The following is a 15,425-nucleotide window of genomic DNA, read 5'->3' on the forward strand; positions in this document are numbered from 1 at the left end:
GCAGGAGTGCAGTGACAGGATCCGTGCCGCAGCTTTGCTCTGCCAGACTCTTACCAGGCTCGGATGCAGGAGTAAGAGCGCAGGAGTGCAGCGACAGGATCCGTGCTGCAGCTTTGTTCTGCCTCACTCTTACCCGGCGTAGATGAATGAGTAAAGAGTGCAGGAGGGCAGGAGTACAGCAACAGGATCCCTGCTGTAGCTTTGCACTGCCGGACTCTTACCAGGCTCAGATACAGGAGTAAAGAGTGCAGTAGTGCAGAAACAGGATCCCTGCTGCAGCGTCACTCTGACTCACTCTTACCAGGCTTGGATGCAGGAGTAAAAAGCGCAGCAGTGCAGTGAAAGGATCCGCGCTGCAGCTTTGCTCTGCCAGACTCTTACCAGTCTCAGATACAGGAGTAAAGAGCGTAAGAGTGCAGCGACAGGATCCCTGCTGTAGCTTTGCGCTGCCAGACTCTTACCAGTCTCAGATACAGGAGTAAAGAGCGTAAGAGTGCAGCGACAGGATCCCTGCTGTAGCTTTGCGCTGCCAGACTCTTACCAGTCTCAGATACAGGAGTAAAAAGCGCAGCAGTGCAGCGACAGGATCCATGCTGCAGCTTTGCTCTGCCAGACTCTTACCAGTCTCAGATACAGGAGTAAAGAGCGTAAGAGTGCAGCGACAGGATCCCTGCTGTAGCTTTGCGCTGCCAGACTCTTACCAGTCTCAGATACAGGAGTAAAGAGCGTAGGAGTGCAGCGACAGGATCCCTGCTGTAGCTTTGCACTGCCAGACTCTTACCAGGCTCAGATACAGGAGTAAAGAGCGTAGGAGTGCAGCGACAGGATCCGTGCTGCAGCGTCACTCTGACTGACTCTTATCAGGCTCAGATGCAGGAGTAAAGAGCTCAGGAGTGCAGCGACAGGATCCGTGCTGCAGCTTTGCTCTGCCAGACTCTTACCAGGCTCGGATGCAGGAGTAAGAGCGCAGGAGTGCAGTGGCAGGATCCATTCTGCAGCTTTGCTCTGCCAGACTCTTACCAGGCTCAGATACAGGAGTAAAGAGCGTAGGAGTGCAGCGACAGGATCCGTGCTGCAGCGTCACTCTGACTGACTCTTAAAAGGCTCAGATGCAGGAGTAAAGAGCTCAGGAGTGCAGCGACAGGATCTGTGCTGCAGCTTTGCTCTGCCAGACTCTTACCAGGCTCGGATGCAGGAGTAAGAGCGCAGGAGTGCAGTGGCAGGATCCATTCTGCAGCTTTGCTCTGCCAGACTCTTACCAGGCTCAGATACAGGAGTAAAGAGTGCAGGAGTGCAGTGACAGGATCCGTGCCGCAGCTTTGCTCTGCCAGACTCTTACCAGGCTCGGATGCAGGAGTAAGAGCGCAGGAGTGCAGCGACAGGATCCGTGCTGCAGCTTTGTTCTGCCTCACTCTTACCCGGCGTAGATGAATGAGTAAAGAGTGCAGGAGGGCAGGAGTACAGCAACAGGATCCCTGCTGTAGCTTTGCACTGCCGGACTCTTACCAGGCTCAGATACAGGAGTAAAGAGCGTAGGAGTGCAGCGACAGGATCCGTGCTGCAGCGTCACTCTGACTGACTCTTAAAAGGCTCAGATGCAGGAGTAAAGAGCTCAGGAGTGCAGCGACAGGATCTGTGCTGCAGCTTTGCTCTGCCAGACTCTTACCAGGCTCGGATGCAGGAGTAAGAGCGCAGGAGTGCAGTGGCAGGATCCATTCTGCAGCTTTGCTCTGCCAGACTCTTACCAGGCTCAGATACAGGAGTAAAGAGTGCAGGAGTGCAGTGACAGGATCCGTGCCGCAGCTTTGCTCTGCCAGACTCTTACCAGGCTCGGATGCAGGAGTAAGAGCACAGGAGTGCAGCGACAGGATCCGTGCTGCAGCTTTGCACTGCCAGACTCTTACCAGTCTCAGATACAGGAATAAAGAGCGCAGGAGTGCAGTGACAGGATCCGTGCTGCAGCTTTGCTCTACCAGACTCTTACCAGGCTCGGATGCAGGAGTAGGAGCGCAGGAGTGCAGCGACAGGATCCGTGCTGCAGCTTTGCACTGCCAGACTCTTACCAGTCCCAGACACAGGAGTAAAGAGCGCAGGAGTGCAGCGAAAGGATCTGTGCTGCAGCTTTGCACTGCCAGACTCTTACCAGTCCCAGATACAGGAGTAAAGAGCGCAGGAGTGCAGCGAAAGGATCCGTGCTGCAGCTTTGCACTGCCAGACTCTTACCAGTCCCAGATACAGGAGTAAAGAGCGCAGGAGTGAAGCGAAAGGATCCGTGCTGCAGCTTTGCACTGCCAGACTCTTACCAGTCCCAGATACAGGAGTAAAGAACGCAGGAGTGCAGCGAAAGGATCCGTGCTGCAGCTTTGCACTGCCAGACTCTTACCAGTCCCAGATACAGGAGTAAAGAGCGCAGGAGTGCAGCGAAAGGATCCGTGCTGCAGCTTTGCACTGCCAGACTCTTACCAGTCCCAGATACAGGAGTAAAGAGCGCAGGAGTTCAGCGAAAGGATCCGTGCTGCAGCTTTGCACTGCCAGACTCTTACCAGTCCCAGATACAGGAGTAAAGAGCGCAGGAGTGCAGCGAAAGGATCTGTGCTGCAGCTTTGCACTGCCAGACTCTTACCAGTCCCAGATACAGGAGTAAAGAGCGTAGGAGTGCTGCAACAGGATCCGTGCTGCAGCTTCGCTCTGCTTGACTCTTACCAGGCTCGGATGCAGGAGTAAGAGCGCAGGAGTGCAGCGACAGGATCTGTGCTGCAGCTTCGCTCTGCTTGACTCTTACCAGGCTCGGATGCAGGAGTAAGAGCGTAGGAGTGCAGCGACAGGATCCCTGCTGCAGCTTTGCTCTGCCTGACTCTTACCAGGCTCAGATACAGGAGTAAAGAGCGCAGGAGTGCAGCGACAGTGTCTGTGCTGCAGCTTTGCTCTGCCTGAATCTTACCAGGCTCAGATACAGGAGTAAAGAGCACAGGAGTGCAGCGACAGGATCCGTGCTGCAGCTTTGCTCTGCCTGTCCATGGCCCACTGGGTGCAGGTCACGGTGTCCTGAAGCTCTGACCTGCTGATGTGAGCCTCGCTTGTGTCTAATGCTGCTGCAGCTTTTCTAGGTCATTACTTTTAGGAAAGAGATTTATTGTTACAAATACTCTCTTTATACAGACATGACTCCTTATGATAAAGCCTTGCTCAAAGTCCTTGAAGTGTCACACTTAAAAACATGCCAGATATGAAATGTCACACACAAACAATCTCAAACTTGGCTTCTATGGACACTGCATGTGTGTTTCACAAGTGTATCACCATACACGTAGAGGTGTGCCCTCCTTTTATTCACAAGCTGGTGAAAAGAGTGTCAGCACAGCCATCGGCCATAAAGCATCAGTCTGGAATGCACTGTTATGTATAATCATCTAAAAGTGAAGTATAGGGCCTGGGTGTGAAATGTCTTACACTATTGTACGTCAGCAGTTGCATCTTCTGTCTCAGTGGAGGATCTAAATTAAAAGGGTCTGAACTATAACAGTCCCTGTCTCAGAATTAGCTGTTTCAAATGTTTATGGATTGCCCGAGATACATTTCCTGTCATGTCTGCTTTTGTTTTTCCAAAGTGCTTGGGTCACTCCGAGGCACAGAGCCACAATACCTTATCTCCACTCTTTAAACCAGGGATAGACAGCGGCCTCTCGACCGCTGGACACAGCTTCCGTATTAAAGGATGGGACGGGTCTCTGTGCAGCGGATGTGGTTTTCGTGACTTCCAATGACGCCTCTGAGCACCAGGGCGAGGCCTCAGCATTGGAGGGAGAATAGAAAGGCCTGACAAAGGTATCCGAGGACTCTGGGTATTTTAACAACATTGGAAGATTAGGAGTTCAAGGAAGTCTCAAGGCCCTTCTTTGAGGACTCAATTAAAGTTTCTTAGAATAAAAAGACGTTTTGAGAAGAAGCCGATGGGGCCTCAACAGTGTTTGTAGCTTTTTAAAGACGGGAGAGTAGCTACGAGGTGTTGTACATACAATAATAGTATAAGGTGGTCTTGCTCTGGCAGCAGAGGGGGTTTCTGTGAGCTCAGCACTGACATTTCCACACTGCAGCCAGACCCGCTCCTTACACACTGAGAGGACAATAAACCAGCCTTACCTGTCCAGGGTGCTTCTAACATCCTGCAAAACAAAAGAAGGACATCAGTTTCAATGATAGATTTTAGGTTTCAGAATGCCGTTTAGAAGTAATACATATTGTAAAAAGTAAAGTTTAGGTAAACGTGCAAATATCCCATCTGATGAGGCATTGAGAGCTGAGTCTACACCTCAACACACACAGCCCATGATATTTTGAATGAGGTCACACATCACAGCACAATTTGTGATATACAAAATGGAGACGCATGGCAATATTCAAATCTGAATGAGGTCAGATCACAATGTAGGCTGTGATATTCCTCATCAGGTCACATGCCTCACAATCTGTGATGTTGTGAATGGTGTTACATGATAAACACAGAGCGATATTCTGTATAGATTCACATGAAACCTTTTGTAATATTCTGAATGGTGTCACACAACACAGCACAGTGTGCGATATTCTGTAAAGATTTATGTGAAACTATTCTGTACATATTCACATGAAACCTGTAATATTCTGAATGGTGTCACACAACACAGTGTGGGATATTCTGTATAGATTCATGTGAAACTAGGGTAAACAGTCAAAATATCGAGTAAAAAATATCGAATGGACATAATATCGAGTTTAAAATATAGAATGGACAAAATATCGAATGGACAGAATATAGACATCAAAAATATTGTTTTTAAGGTAAGTAATGTAATATCGAATGTTAAAAATATAGAAAGTTAAAATATCGAAGTATATAATATAGGTTATTAAAATTATCGAATTTTTAATAATATCGAATTTTTATAGTGTTTTTTATGTTATTATGTGTGTGAAAAGTGTGTATTTATGTTATAATTTATTTTAATTATTATTTTGTTTTTTTAATTTTTGCATAATTTAATTCTGCAGCGGGTTGTGGGTTTATAGGGGAATAGGGTGGGAAGTAATTTAATTATAATTTATTAAATATGTAAATTTATTTATTTGTATTAATTTTTAATTAATTGTTAATTAATTTATATTTGGTAATTAATTAAATTGTAATTGGCAATTAATTTTAATTAATTGATTAATTGCTAATTATGTTAATTTTACTAGTTTATTTTCTGTAGTGGGTTGTGGGTTTATAGGGGAATTGGGTGGGAAGTAATTTATTTATAATTAATTAAATATGTAAAATGATTTATTGGTATTTATTGAGAATTAATTGTTAATTAATTTTTTATGGGTAATTAATTAAATTTTAATCGCCAATTAATTTTATTTAATTGATTACTTGCTAATTATGTTTATTTTACTAATTTATTTTCTGTAGCGGGTTGTGGGTTTATAGGGGAATAGGGTGGGAAGTAATTTATTTATTATTAATTAAATAATTCAATTTATTTAATTGTATTTAAATTGAATTAATTGTTAATATTTTTTAATTGTTAAATAATTAATTGTTAATTTGTAATTAATTTGTATTAATATGTAACTAATTGTAATAAATAATTTTAATTTGTAATTTTAATTGAATAATTATTATATTATTTTAAATTGGTAATTACTTTTAATTAATTTTTTATAGATATTAATGTATATTTTTTTAAATAATATATGAAGTATTTACTTTCCCTACTGTTGCACTCTCTGGAGTGGGAATAGTCATTTTTACCCCTACGCTATCCAACGCTTTCCCTACTGTTGCACTCATTGGAGTAGGAATAGTAATTTTAACCCCTAAGCTATCAAACCCTTTCCCTACTGTTGCTCTCTTTGGAGTGGGAATAGTAATTTTTACCCCTACGCTATCCAACGCTTTCCCTACTATTGCACTCACTGGAGTGGGAATAGTAATTTTTACCCCTACGCTATCCAACGCTTTCCCTACTGTTGCACCCACTGGAGTGGGAATAGTAATTTTTTACCCCTACGCTATCCAACGCTTTTCCTACTGTTGCACTCACTGGAGTGGGAATAGTAATTTTTATCTTTACGCTATCCAACGCTTTCCCTACTGTTGCATTCATTGGAGTGGGAATAGTAATTTATACCCCTACGCTATCCAACGCTTTCCCTACTGTTGCATCCAATGGAGTGGGAATAGTCATTTTTACCCCTACGCTATCCAACGCTTTCCCTACTGTTGCACTCATTGGGGTGGGAATAGTAATTTTAACCCCTACGCTATCCAACGCTTTCCCTACTGTTGCACTCTTTGGAGTTGGAATAGTAATTTTTACCCCTATGCTATCCAACACTTTCCCCACTGTTGCACCCACTGGAGTGGGAATAGTAATTTGTACCCCTACGCTATCCAACGCTTTCCTTACTGTTGCACTCACTGGAGTGTGAATAGTAATTTTTACCCCTACGCTATCCAATGCTTTCCCTACTGTTGCACTCTTTGGAGTGGGAATAGTAATTTTTACCCCTACGCTATCCAACGCTTTCCCTACTGTTGCACTCACTGGAGTGGGAATAGTAATTTTTACCCCTACGCTATCCAACGCTTTCCCTACTGTTGCACTCACTGGAGTGGGAATAGTAATTTTTACCCCTACGCTATCCAACGCTTTCCCTCCTGTTGCACTCTTTGGAGTGGGAATAGTAATTTTTACCCCTACGCTATCCAATGCTTTCCCTACTGTTGCACTCTTTGGAGTGGGAATAGTAATTTTTACCCCTACGCTATCCAACGCTTTCCCTACTGTTGCACTCACTGGAGTGGGAATAGTAATTTTTACCCCTACGCTATCCAACGCTTTCCCTACTGTTGAACTCTTTGGAGTCGGAATAGTAATTTTTACCGCTACGCTATCCAACGCTTTCCCTACTGTTGCACTCTTTGGAGTGGGAATAGTAATTTTTACCCCTACGCTATCCAACGCTTTCCCTACTGTTGAACTCTTTGGAGTGGGAATAGTAATTTTTACCGCTACGCTATCCAACGCTTTCCCTACTGTTGCACTCATTGGAGTGGGAATAGTAATTTTAACACTCTTGCTATGCTACGGTAATAATATTGTATATTTTTTAATAATATTATGTTAATATATATATATGTTTTAACAAATAAACTATTATTATTATTTTTTTATAACTTAAATTAATTATTTAATTATTTTAAGGGTATTTAAGTAATTATAAGTATATTTTAGTTATTTATTTTTAATATTTTTTTAATTTTACATTAATTTTAATAAATTCGATATTTTTACAAAGTACATATTTTTAAACGATATTTTTGATTCGATATTTTTGTACTTACCTGCTTGTAGATAGGACTTCGATATTTTAAATGCCATATATTTTTGTAGTTGATATCCTGTCAGTGATCCGAAACTAGTCTAATATTCTAAATGGTGTCACAAAACATTAATTAACGTTAATTTCCTTATGGTATCGGGCCAGGGGCGGAGCATACGTAGTGCCTAATTTCCGCTTGAGACCGTAGTCCGGGTAGTACCGGCAACGCCGTGTCGCGCTGGGGTCATTGAGCCAGGGCGGGCCGGGTCAGTCGGCTTGAGTCGAGTTCCTGGCTCCAGGATACCATAAGGAAATTAACGCTCTCTTGCTACCCAAGTCCCGGGCATAATCCTCCAAGACCTTGGCTCTGCTGGCCCGTTTTTACTCCAAGCTCGCCTGTGAGCTTCTCATCTATTCTCTTCGTGGCAAAAGAGGCTTACATTCCAAGGCAATTATTGTTTTGTCCTGATGATGGACCCCATGATTTAGTAAGGGGGTCCGAAACACCGTCGACCTCAGTACCATATACTTGTGTAATGAATCTTTATACAAAGCTATGTAATGGTACCTACACATATTTTTCTGTATGATTGGAATTCTACAGAAACTGCCGCTCTTGCCTTACAAGCCCCTTTTATGTGTTGTTTGTGTCTTTGTATTGTTGTGGTTGGGTACAGGCTTGTGCCCCACACACGTGAACTGTTGAAGGTATTCTGTTGTGTTTAAAATTTCTATTTAAATATAAACTTCAAAGGCCTCTGCCCGGCTGGGCATGTCTTTACCAATATAGAACTGAGTGGGTCTATATTTATTTTGAACTATCCTTTGTCTCCTTGCTTGGGACCATTGTTGTGTCTGTATATATATTCTGAATGGGGTCACATGCCACAGCACAGTCTGTGATATTCTGAATGGGGTCACATGCCACTGCACAGTCTCTGATATTCTGAATGGGTACACATGCTAAAGCACAGTCTCTGATATTCTGAATAGGGGTCACATGCCATAGCACGGTAGGTGTTATTTTGAATGGGGTCACATGCCACAGCAGAGTCTGTGATATTCTGAATGGGGGTTACATGCCACAGCACTGTTCGTGATCTTCTGAATAGGAGCCACATGCCACAGCACAGACTGTGATACTCTGAATGGGGTCACATGCCACAGCACAGTCTGTAATATTTTTAATAGGGTCACATGCCACAGCACAGTCTGTTATATTCTGAATGGGGTCACATGCCACAGCACAGCCTTTAATATTCTGAATAGGGGTCACATGCCACAGCAGAGTCTGTGATATTGTAAATGAGGGTCACATACCACAGCAGTCTGTGATATTTTGAATGGGGTCACATGCCACAGCACAGTCTTGGATATTCTGAATGGGGTCACATGCCACAGCACAGTCTATGATATTCTGAATGGGGTCACATGCCACAGCACAGTCTATGATATTCTGAATGGGTACACATGCCACAGCACCGTCTGTCATATTTTGAATCGGGTCACATGCCGCAGCACATTCTGTAATATTCTGAATAGGGGCCACATGCCACAGCACAGACTGTGATATTCTGAATGGGGTCACATGCCACAGCACCGTCTGTCATATTTTGAATCGGGTCACATGGCACAGCACTGTCTGTGATATTCTGAATAGAGGTCACATGCCACAGCACTGTCAGTGATATTCTGAATTGGGTCACATGCCGCAGCACATTCTGTAATATTCTGAATAGGGGCCACATGCCACAGCACAGACTGTGATATTCTGAATGGGGTCACATGCCACAGTACAGTCTGTAATGTTCTGAACAGGGGTCACATGTCACAGCACAGACTGTGATATTCTGAATGGAGTCACATGCCTCAGCACAGTCTGTGGGATTCTGAATGGGGTCACATGCCACAGCACAGTCTGTGATATTATGACTAGGGGTAACATACCACACACAGTCTTTAATATTCTAAATGGGGTCGCAAGCCACAGCACAGTCTGAGCTATTCTAAATGGGGTCACACGCCACAGCAGTCTGTGATATTCTGAATAGAGGTAACATGCCACATCACATTCTTGTCATATTCTGAATGGGCTCGCATGCCACAGCACGGTCTGGGATATTCTGAGTGGGGTCACATGCCACAGCACAGTGATATATTCTGAATGGGGTCACATGCCACAGGACAATCTGTGATATTCTAAATGGGAGTCACATGCCACAGCAGTCAGTGATATTTTGAACGGGGTCACATGCAACAGCACACTCATGCCACTGCACAGTCTGATATTCTTAATGACGCTGTAGGTAGCAGCCCCAAGGATTCTTGGTCTGTCTTCCTGGGCACTAGGTGATTTGATGAGCTACCAGCTAAACTTCAAACATAAATAAGTGATTCTTTGCTCCTTTGTTTTTTGTATTCAAGTGTTACTTTTTTATTCATACCAGATGTTCATTTCACATCAAATGATTCACTTTTGTATTTCTTAATGCATCATTATTCGTTCCATGTGATATAGCTTCCACTACATCCATTTTATTCCCAATGCATTTTGGCGTATGTGCGCCTTCATCAGGGGATAAATCTGTAAAGCAAATAACGTATGTTCAAGTGTTTGTGGAAACCTTTACTATATGCCTCCACCCCCCGGTGTGCTGTTACACATTATCTGTTGTTTGGGCGTAGCCACGTTATTTCTGTGATGGCTTTCGTTTGCTAACTGTATTGCTTTCTTGGGGCTATTACTGTAGGCTTCCATGGGTTTCTTAATAACTGGCGTGATTCAGCCTATGGTGTTTCTTCATCACGAGGTCTTTATATCGCTAGGCGTCTACTGTTAGTGTGGATTAATTTACACACTTTAAGCGTGCTTACTATGCGGTGCTTTATATCGTTAGATAATCCTTCCGGTGCCCTTTCTCACTAGTTCCCGTTGTGTATCTTGAATGTGTTCCATAACTCCTAAATAGCTGCAATCACCGTGTATTAGTGTCAAACGCCAAGTTTGTGTCTTACCGTGAATGGCGTGTTGGACTCTCTACTCGCTCTACGACCGGTGCTCGCGCGCTGTTCTCTCCAGCGTCGGTACGTGTGTACGTTATGACGCTGTCATCTCTTTTAAAGCGATTGGTCCTTTACCTGTTCACTATGTGTGTTGTTAATAAAGTGTTCAAATATAAAAAAAAATGTAAAAATGTGTTGAGTCGAAGCCGTAAGCTAAAAGCGTTAAACTATTCAATAGCGCGGTGTGTGACTAAACGCTAGGGTGGGCTTGCACTGAGTAATTGACACTCCGAAAGGGAGTTAATGGGAAGGATTTAAACTATTAAGAATGTGAAAAAAATATATATTATTTTAAAAGGTAGAGCCTGTTGTTACCGGGCGGTCTCCCATCCAGATGCTGACCGGGCCGACCCTGCTTGACTTCTATAACCTCGCCTCGTGTTGGAAGTGTTTGTGTATTGTTTGGGGTGAGGATGTTAGTGACTAATATACTGTGTGTTCTTCTGTGTGTAGTGGCCATACATCAATAGCATGATCAGTCTACTTGTGAAAAAAGTTCAATTAGACATTGATTATAGATAACATAAAAATTCAGTTCTATCGTTCAGTCCGTTTGGTTTCATTGTATTGAGGTAGTAAATCCAGTGATTCTCTCTTTTTAGAAGGATTTTCTAATTGTCCGTGCCTTCTCTCTTCTCCACAGTTTCTAATATGCATGCTCTTAGTTGGCTGATCTGGTGTTGTGCTTCTAGAAAATGAGTAGCGATTGTGGATTTCATCATTTTTGTCCTTATGTTATTCTTGTGTTCGTTTATCCTCGTTTTTAATTTTCTCTCTGTTTGACCCACATAGGCTTTGCCGCATGGGCATTTTAACATATAGATTATATTCATGGTGTTGCACGCCGCTGACTTTGAGGTTGATTTTATTTCCTCTGGTGGGGTGTGTGATGTTTTTACCCCTCATGATCTTATTGCAGTTACTGCAGTTCTGGCATGGTTGAGTGCCAGTGTATTTCCTCAGCGTTTGGCTTGCTGTTGATTGTTTCAACATTTCTCCGATGTTTTTCGATCTAGTGTATGCGAATAAGGGTTCCTTAGTAAATATGTTCTTGAAGTCAGGTTCAGCTCTTAGTAAGGCCCAGTGTCTTTTGATTATTCTCTTGAAGTGAATACTCATGTTAGAATATGTGCTGACACAGGTAATGCGGTTTTCTGGTCTTTGAAGCTGTATTTTGAGAAGATCTTCTCTCGACTATTTTTGTGATCATCTTAATGCTTGTTGTAGGGTATTATCTGGATATCCTCTGTGTTTAAAACGGGATATCATTAGCTGTGTTTGTATGTTTAGTTGTTCGGGTTCCGAGACTACTCGTTTCACCCTTAGTAGTTGGGAGTAAGGTAACTGTTCCTTTAGTGATGGAGGATGATAACTCTCATATCTTAGGATGTTATTCCTGTCTGTAGGTTTTCTGAAAATATTCATTGCGAACCTTGTTTATTTTTTCGTAATCTCCACATTCAGGAAGTGGATCATTTCTTCCGGGATTTCCCATGTGAATTGAATCCTTTCATCCACCAGATTAAGTTGTGCTATCTGATTTTTGTAGTGATTCTTTTGAACCTTCCCAAATTACAAATATGTTGTCTATGAAGTGGACATATAGTTGGATGTGGGATTTCCAAGCTTCCTTCTCCAAGATGTTTGTCTCCTCAAATACACTCATATATATATTGGCATATGTTGGACCTGCACAGTTGCCCATTGATATCCCGCTCTTCTGTAGGCACCATTTGTTGTTATATGTAAAGTAGCTGTGCATCAGGGTGAATTCTAGTAGTTCCATTAGAAATATTTTCATGTCTTCTCTATACTCACTAGATAGTAACGCCTTTTCCACTGCGTCTATACCTTGTTTGTGTGGTATGGATGTGTACAGCGCTTTCACGTATATGGTTGCCATGATGATGTTATGACTCTCTGTTATTTGGACAGTGGATAATTTGTTATGACATTCTGTGGTATCTTTAATGTAGGATTTGGTTACCGTGACACTAAGTTGTAAATATTTATCAAGAAATTTCCTGATTGGCTCGTGGATACTTTTTCTGGTTGACACTATCGGTCCGCGTGGTGGGGTATGTAGGTTTTTGTGTACTTTGGGTACCATATAAAAATTAGGGCTCACTGGGTTCTCTTGGGTGAGGTATTGTTTAACTTTTTCTTGTATTACTCCTCTGTCCGTAGCCGCTTGTAGTATTGTCTGTAAGGTTCTCTTGATCTCCTGGGTGGGGTTAAAATCCAATTGCATGTAAATGTTGTCATCCTCCAGATGGTTTTCTACTGCTGTTTCGTAGTAGGATTTATCCAGTATTACTAGGGCTCCCCCTTTGTCTGCTTTTTGGCACACCACTTGGTCGTTGCTGTTTATGGATTTTAATACTCCCTGTTCTTTCTTTGTCATGTTTAAATGTTTACTTCTTTTTTGTGTGTTCAATTTGTTGATGTCTTGTTTACATAATTTCTCGAATAGGTCTATGGTCTTGTGACTCATCGGAGCCATGTATGTGCTCCTCGATCTTAATCCCTTTAATTGGTCCTCTTCCTCTTGGCGTGTATCTGTTATAACGTTGTCAAAGAAATGTCTTAATCTTATCTTCCTTGATAGCTTGAACAGGCTGACTTCCATTTCTAGTGTGTTTGTATGGGCTGTGGGCACATATGATGTGCCTTTCTGAAGAGTTTTAAGCTGCATTTCATTCAGTGGACATTTAGAGATGTTTAGGACTAGATTGTCTTCCGTGGTTACTAGTTCAGTTGTTTCTTCGTTTTGTCTTTCTTGGCCGTTAGGGTCCTCGTCTGAGGGGGCCCCCTGTCTTGTTCTTTTTCCTTGTCCCCTCCTGGGTCTCCCCTTTCTTCGTGCCCTCTTTCTAAAAAAGGATTGGAAGATGTACTGCGTGTTTCCTGTGACTTTTGATTACTGGCCGATCGTGGTTTGTGGGTAGTTGTTGTGTCACTCTCTGTAGATGATGTATCCGTCTGAGACGTGTATGTTTTGTTCTGACTTTTTCTCGCATATATATCTGCCCATGTGTATACCTCTTCCAATTTATAGTCAATAGTATCTCGTCTGTACTTTCGAATTTTTCTATCATTGACCTCCTGTGTGTGTTTTAATAATTGGTTGTTGATGTCCTCCAAGATTTTAGACATTTCCTCAGGTTTGATTAGTTTTTCCAGTTCCTGTTTGGTTTTTATCTATATCCGTACCGAGTTCTTCCAATGTTTTTGAGAGTTCCTCTATTATTAAGAGTATGATGTCCAAGCTGCACTTGTTTAAAATGGCGTACCATTTGTCTGTGAATTGTTTTGAGTTTCCACACCGGTCTCACCACATCAAATCAGGTCAGCTGCAGGCATGCACAGGCCCATCAAAGCGGCCATGCACAGGCCAATCAAATCAGGACAGCTGCAGGCATGCACCCGCCCATCAATGAGGCCATGCACAGGCCCATCGATGCGGCCATGCACAGGCCAATCAAATCAGGTTGGCTGCACAGGCCCATCAATGCGGCCATGCGCATGCCAATCAAATCAGGTCGGCTGCAGGCATGCACAGGCCCATCAATGCGGCCATGCACAGGCCAATCAAATCAGGTCGGCTGCAGGCATGCACAGGCCCATCAATGCGGCCATGCACAGGCCAATCAAATCAGGTCAGCTGCAGGCATGCAAAGGCCCATCAATGCGGCCATGAACAGGCCAATCAAATCAGGTCGGCTGCAGGCATGCACAGGCCCATCAATGCGGCCATGCACAGGCCAATCAAATCAGGTCAGCTGCAGCCATGCACAGGCCCATCAATGCGGCCATGCACAGGCCAATCAAATCAGGTCGGCTGCAGGCATGCACATGCCCATCAATGCGGCCATGCACAGGCCAATCACTCGTGACGTCTCGAAGGCTAGTAGTAAATGGCCACTTTCCTTTAAAACGTTCTTCTGAAGGTTGTTTTTCTTCCAAGGAGTTTTCTGATTGTGCCTGGGCTCTCACAGGCACCCTCAATCACGCATCGCCTTTTAGAAAGGTGGGCTGTGTCCTCGCCCACTCGTGCAGGTAAAATAGGAGCATGGCGAAGGGAACAAAACCATTTTTTGGCATCGGGTAACCTTAACTGTAACCTGAACAGTTCCTCTGCCTGGATATTTCCTTTTCTATTCCACACTGGAGAAAAAAACTTTGTTCATCCTGATTCACCTTTCTTGGCCCCACAGCTGCTTATCAGATTGGCTGAGACAAGGAATTAGCAGATAAGAAAATGTGTGGCTCTTTGTTCTTCTTTTTAAAATCAGTGAAGGCCAAGCAAGACACATAATTCATGTATGCTACATTTACAATAAAACATGTCCAGAATACTCTGTGATTAATGATCCTGCTGGTGAGCAATCCTTTGTATGTTGGTAGTTTTGAAATGAAGATACACTGCATTTTATATAGATAGCTCAGTGGGTTACTGACTTTGTCAAAGAGATTCTTGTGTTACTTGCAGTTCAGAAGTTACAGTCCTATCATATGACAGTGACCTATGAACTGTCATCAAAGAGCTGCATGCAAACCTGCATGGTATAGTTAGAACGTAGCTTTTTTTGTCTGTGCTGCGCTATAGTTAGAACTTCCCAGGTCTTTCATTAAACTAATGTTGCTAAAAAGAGTTTGTTTGGCCAGATATACATTTTTATTAGTAAAGCCAACCCCCAAGCACTGGAGTACTCTTAATCCTGAGTATGTGCTTCTCCAGACCAAACCCTCTTAAAATATCCTGCCCACCAGTGTGGATGGCACGTGATTCCTACACCTCGTAATCCTCATTGGTTTATGTGGCATTCCCTGTATTAGATTGCTTTGTGAATTGTATGAGGATATGTTCGCCTACATTAAATTGCATAGATTATAACTTTCTTTTAGTATAGTGTTTTTACCAGTGTGGACGAAACGAGGATCTACTGTTTATTCTAAGGTTTGAGAGATTTACAATTTTTTTTATCAGAGTACTTTAAATTTTAGGTAAAGGA

At 43.0% G+C, this 15,425-nt stretch overlaps 1 protein-coding gene across 3 annotated transcripts in view; it reads right to left on the reverse strand.

Annotated features, from left to right (window-relative positions):
* LOC144828380 (zinc finger protein RFP-like) overlaps positions 1 to 15,425 on the reverse strand; it is a 341,356-nt gene that overhangs the window by 55,400 nt on the left and 270,531 nt on the right. For all 3 annotated transcript variants that reach the window (XM_078686492.1, XM_078686494.1, XM_078686493.1), the window contains one exon: positions 4,141 to 4,163. In XM_078686492.1, the coding sequence (XP_078542618.1) occupies positions 4,141 to 4,163 (23 nt within the window). The remainder of the gene's footprint in view (positions 1 to 4,140; positions 4,164 to 15,425) is intronic.

This window comes from Lissotriton helveticus, chromosome 4_1 (assembly GCF_964261635.1).
Source record: "Lissotriton helveticus chromosome 4_1, aLisHel1.1, whole genome shotgun sequence".
NCBI classification, from domain to species: domain Eukaryota; kingdom Metazoa; phylum Chordata; class Amphibia; order Caudata; family Salamandridae; genus Lissotriton; species Lissotriton helveticus.